The sequence below is a fragment of the Bombina bombina genome, chromosome 1 (genome assembly GCF_027579735.1).
Source record: "Bombina bombina isolate aBomBom1 chromosome 1, aBomBom1.pri, whole genome shotgun sequence".
Lineage (NCBI taxonomy): Eukaryota > Metazoa > Chordata > Amphibia > Anura > Bombinatoridae > Bombina > Bombina bombina.
In genome coordinates this window covers 529,051,872-529,057,529 of record NC_069499.1, presented here as the reverse complement: position 1 = coordinate 529,057,529, position 5,658 = coordinate 529,051,872, and the positions used below count along the sequence as shown (strand labels likewise).

General features: G+C 36.6%; 1 protein-coding gene across 2 annotated transcripts; it reads left to right on the top strand.

Annotated features, from left to right (window-relative positions):
* The first annotated feature begins 1,692 nt into the window (after window positions 1–1,692).
* Window positions 1,693–4,409, top strand: LOC128638716 (gamma-crystallin 1-like). 2 transcript variants are annotated; one of them, XM_053690856.1, is made up of 4 exons: window positions 1,693–1,701; window positions 2,070–2,312; window positions 3,675–3,681; window positions 4,083–4,409. In XM_053690856.1, the coding sequence occupies exons 1-4, from the start codon at window positions 1,693–1,695 to the stop codon at window positions 4,346–4,348; spliced, it is 525 nt and encodes a 174-aa protein (XP_053546831.1). In that variant the 3' UTR covers window positions 4,349–4,409. The 2 variants fall into 2 exon arrangements, with proteins under 2 accessions (XP_053546831.1, XP_053546823.1); XM_053690848.1 differs by lacking the exon at window positions 3,675–3,681 and having other exon boundaries at window positions 4,073–4,409.
* The last annotated feature ends 1,249 nt before the right edge of the window (window positions 4,410–5,658 follow it).

Genomic DNA, 5,658 nt, shown 5'->3' with positions numbered 1-5,658 from the left:
GTCCCCAGTTGTCTTTCAGTGTAGATATCCATAACGATGAGACCATCACCCTTTAGAGTCTCGAGGAGTGTTTTTGATATTTGTGAGCCAGGTTGCAGTGTGTCCCTTGTCGGGCATTCATCTGCAGCATACATGGTGTCCCTCTGTGAAGCTGTATCTTTTGTAGCGTGAGACACATATGACCCGTCGGCTGCACTGCAGTGATCCGCAAGAGGTTCTCTCCATGACTCCGCAATCTCAGTAATTGTGAGACACTCGCTGCTGTCCACCGGGCTACTGCATGAGGTACGCTGAAAGGCTGTTACCCGTGAGTGCTCCATTTTAACAAAGTGGTTTTCCAGGACCAGAAGCAACTCTTCTTCCCACGTGGCCACCATCTGTGCTGTCTTGTCAAAAGAACTACTCACACAAGTGCGAAGCGACAAGCAATATCTAGGCTGAGTGGTGTTGGTTATCTTAAATGCTTTTCAGGATTATAAGCACAAAACATGCTTGCTAACGACAGGGCCCTGAGGTGCCCTGACAGGACAGGGACGGGGGACGGGGGGGTCGGGGGCATTGTGCAAGCCAAGATCTCAAAGTAGCTCTGAGAACTGATTCCAGCAGTGATTTCTTTCAAGACTAGTTTCATAATATGTGCCTTCTGTAGAAGATATCAGTATAAGAAATTGTCTCTCAAAGCCCAGCGTAATTCTGTAAACATTTCTGCCCTACAATTCTCACTGTTTTTTCTCACAACTTAAGAAGAGGTGACACACATGCAATTAGTCATTTTGATTGTTAAAGAAAACTAAAACTTTAGCTCTATTATCTGTAAAATTTCATGAAAATTGATTTGGTAGATTTTGCTGCAGTACCATTTAAAGGGACAGTCTACACCAGAATTTTTATTGTTTTAAAAGATAGATAATCCCTTTATTACCCATTTCCCAGTTTTGCATAAGCAACACAGTTATATTAATATACTTCTAACCTCTGTGATTATCTTGTATCTAAGCCTCTGCAAACTGCCCCTTTTTTCAGTTCTTTTGACCGACTTGCAGTCTAGCCAATCAGTGCCTGCTCCCAGATAACTTCTTGTGCACGAGCACAGTGTTATCTATATGAAATACGTGAACTAACACCCTCTAGTGGTGAAAAACTGTTAAAATGCAATCTTAAAGAGGTGGGCTTCAATGTCTAAGAAATTAGCATATGAACCTCCTAGTTTAAGCTTCCAACTAAGAATACCAAGAGAACAAAGCAAAATTGGTGATAAAAGTAAATTGGAAAATTGTTTAAAATTACATGCTCTATCTGAATCATGAAAGTTTATTTTGGCCTAGACTGTCCCTTTAAATGATCATATGATGATATGTAAATAAAGTGTAATATTTTCCACATATTATGAATTTCAAATAACCTGAAAGGATTAACTTCAAGTTTTTTACACAATCACTATTTTCTTGGTATAAAATGTCACTATTTTAAGGCAATGTAATGTCAGGTGCAACAGGAAGAGTTGAACAAAAGGCTTAAAACTGCTGCTATACGTACTGACACCAGCAATATATAGAACTAAAAGCTTACACTTTCTAGAACATAAAGAGCTCTCTATTGTTGCACAATTGCAGAACCAGCTTTCAACTGTATATATAAAGAGGGCTTTCACAGTTAGAATTACAGAAAATCAGTGTCTGTAAAATAGCCAAAATGGGAAAGGTACTGATAACAGACCTACACACAATATATGTAGTTATTTCATTAAGATGATTCATTAGATTTGGATAGAAAAATGAAATATATTGGTATTTCACAATAGAAAAATGAAAATGATCATAAATAGAAATAACTAATGTGAATATATTATAATATGATTTTTTTTTTTTAAAGAAATAGCATTGCAAATATATTTATGTATAGGGCCCCTTTCTATTTTATTTTTGAAACACCACTAATAGGATTTTTTTTTATGAATACAAACAACTTAAATGTTACTGTTAAATTACTTTTAATTTAAAACTAGATTTCATATGGTTTAATAGTATTGTAAGCACGTGTATTATATTACTAATTCATTTGTATTCTAGATCATTTTCTACGAGGACAAGAACTTCCAGGGTCGCTCCTATGAGTCCAATTCTGACAGTACTGATCTACACTCGCACTTCAGTCGCTGCAACTCCATACGAGTAGAGAATGGTAATTGGATGGTGTACGAACGCGCTAACCAGGAGGGGCATCAATACTTCCTTAAGAGGGGTGAATACCCTGATTACAAGCACTGGATGGGACTCAATGATACCATCAGCTCATGTCGTATTATACCACAAGTGAGTAGAGAAACTGATACAGCTATACATTTCTATTGTTAATGTTCGATTGTTTCTACTGGTCTCTATTACTATCCACCCAATGTTTCTTTTTTGATTTTCTATTCCTTTCATATTTTCTATTTATCACATTTGTTCTTTATTTAAATAGCACACATAGCTTTCTCCATCCCCAGTAATCTCTTTCTTACAATACTTATCATACTTTTATTCCACAGAATGGTGTATTTGGCTTCTGTAATGTTTTCTCTTTTCCCTCTATAGAACTTTCCCATATCTATGGCCCTATAATGTCACTTCTCTCTTCATTCCTTTAAAAAAAAAAAAAAAATCAAAATCTAAAAGTTCCCAATAAGAAAAAATACTTGTAATTTATAGAGTTAAATGACCTCATATTCAGATTGCAAAATAAGAAAAACATTTTTTTGAAGACATAAAAAAACAGATAATTAAGTTACAGGAAAAAAAGTAAGAACTACAATTTATCATTGCACTGCTGGTGCAATCCCGCCCCCTGTAGATTCGCGGCCAATCGGCTGCTAGCAGGGGGTGTCAATCAACCTGACCGTATTTTACCAGGTTGATTTCTGTCCGCCACCTCAGACCGCTGCTTTATAACTTATGTTTCCGGCGAGTCTTGATAGATATGCCCCTATAACTCATCTTAGTCTTGCATTATTTCACTAAAAACTCTGTATGTTATTGATTTCCCTTTCATCACATTACAAAACAACTCTTTTTGACTAGTAAAATGTACTTTAAACATTAGAAGCACCTATATTTATTTATGTGTTGCAATTAGAAATCGGGCATGATACTTAAAAAAACTGTTTTATATTTATATTATAAAGAAATTATACATTGTTTCATTGCATGATTATACAGTGATCTATACCTAATAAACCTTGCTGGGATTGCAAGTTGCCCTTTCACAGACCACTGTGGTACTTTGCATGGTGGTGCCTTGTACTGCTGCAATCGAAGTTAATATAAAGCAATATGTGATGTTCTTAGTGCTGTTTAACTTGTGTTCTCTTCTTCCCAACTGTCCCGGATCCTGCAGGATTATCAGGGGTTTGGCAGTTTGCCTGTTTTCCCACACTCAGCTTCTCTAGCTAGGGCAACTGTTTCTGTTTTTAGGAACTTCCCTAGCCCCAACCAGGAAACTCCCTGGCTGTGCCCTGCCCCACTGACAGGATGTTTGCAACCCTGCCCAGAACACTTCTGAGGCCACACCCCTTCCAATTCCTCACGCACAAAACACAGATGGCCACGACCCAATACCCTCACTTCCCTGTCCCTGAAGGCCTCTGGGAAAGGTTGCGAGGTATGGTTACATATGCTTCACTTTTGCAATTCCAGACAGTTTGTCTTGTATGCAAAGCATTTGGTAGTATGATATTTGAGTCCTAACAAATTAAAGGGAAACAGCTACATGAAAAAAACCCAGGTATACCCTATGAATGTTGTTTTCTAGACACTGTTCTGTCGCTTTGGCATTTTAATTTTCCTGCAATAAGAAATACATATGTACTGCTTAAAGGCTTACTATAGACAAAACATAAAGGATAATGTAAAAAAAAGCAGAATTTCAGTTTACTAAATCATACTGCATTCATAAATAACAGGCAGAGCTCTCATTCTCTGAAAGCTCTTTCAGTAACAGCTTTATTAATTCCAAGCTACTGACTGAATCAAGTTATAAAACATTTTGGTGCTGATATTGTTAAGTTTCTTATCTTGTTTTCATTTCATTGCAGCATCGTGGAGTCTTCCGTATTAGAATTTATGAGAGGGAAGAATTCAGAGGTCACACAATGGAGTTCACAGAAGATTGTCCAAAGGTTTATGAAAAATTTAATTATGAAGATATTCTCTCTTGCAATGTTCTTGAGGGACACTGGATTTTCTATGAGCTGCCCAATTATAGAGGAAGGCAATATTACTTGAGACCAGGAGAGTACAGAAGATACACCGAATGGGGTGCAGTTTCTCCTAAGGTTGGCTCCTTCAGAAGAATTCAGGATATATACTAGGCATTGTCATGTGTAAAATGCTTCAATTTGGAATATTAATAAAATGACATAAAATAACAAACTGGTATAAGTTGTTGCATGCTAACTCATTTCTTTTTCATCAATATTCTTGTATTTTTGTATTATCTGCAATGGGCACATTAATTAAAATAACTGTCCAGTTTCCCTCTCTCTTCAGGGTTTTCATGACCACCAGATCCTATGTTATTCTGTGCCGCTGATTCACTAAAGCTTACTCATCTGTCCATTGGTTAAAATAGCATCTAAACTAGATAAACTGGAGCTGCTGATTAAGTTGTAGAGATTTGAGAGGACTTTTAGTAAATTTTGCCCAGTGACTATTTCAGCAGCTCATTTACCAAAATGCAACAATTACATGGAAAGTACAATATTTCTTAGAGGTTAAATCGAAAAAAAAAACACATTAAGTTAAACATACAATACTGATTTGCATGTTGTTGGTCAAGTGCTGTCTGCCATTTAAAGACATCCATGGTGCACATAAACCTGTCATCTTTTGAATGAGTTTCCAGATGGATAACAGAGGCATTTAGAAGTAGAATACTTTTCCATAAATATATTTAGTTTATTTATGTCCTTTACTGGGGTCATATTACCACCGTTCTTCCCACTAGAATGTTCTTTGAATGGACATTAAAGGGACATTAAGCTGCTGGGCACAACTACCCTTGAAAGGTTACTACTCACTATGCTATTTATTTTCCTCCTTTTGCTACAGCTCTATTTAAAGTTGTTTTCCTGTTTTAACCACTGAAATATCTCATGGTGAAGATCAACCTTTTTGTACTGGGGCTGCCATCTTGGAGCACAATAGTCTAACATACTGTGAAAGAAGCAGTGTTTATTTACATATCAATGAGGTTGTCACATTTTTGACAGCTGTATAAAGTGCTTTAGGTTAGGGTAGATGATACAAAGCAGGGACTCTGTATTTTTGCAATGGCTGCAAAGCTTTATATTATAGTTGAGTGTTTTAAAAAAATATATATTTTGTTTAACTGTAAAACAGTGTAAAAAGAAAAGCAAAAAAGTAAAGCTTACATGATGCATCATGCACACTAACTCCAAGCAAATGACACAGCTGTAAAAAAGTGGGCAATATTACTGATCTGTGAGTGTGCACTGCTTCTGTCACAGGCTGTGAGAATACCTGAGCTCCAAGATGTAGGCGCCCAGTACAAAGAGGCGGAGCTTCAGTACCTGGCACCTTTTAGGTATTAAAAAAGGAGAAATTATTTTAAAACAGCTGCAGAATGAAATGCAATAACATGGTGAGTAGTTTTTATTCG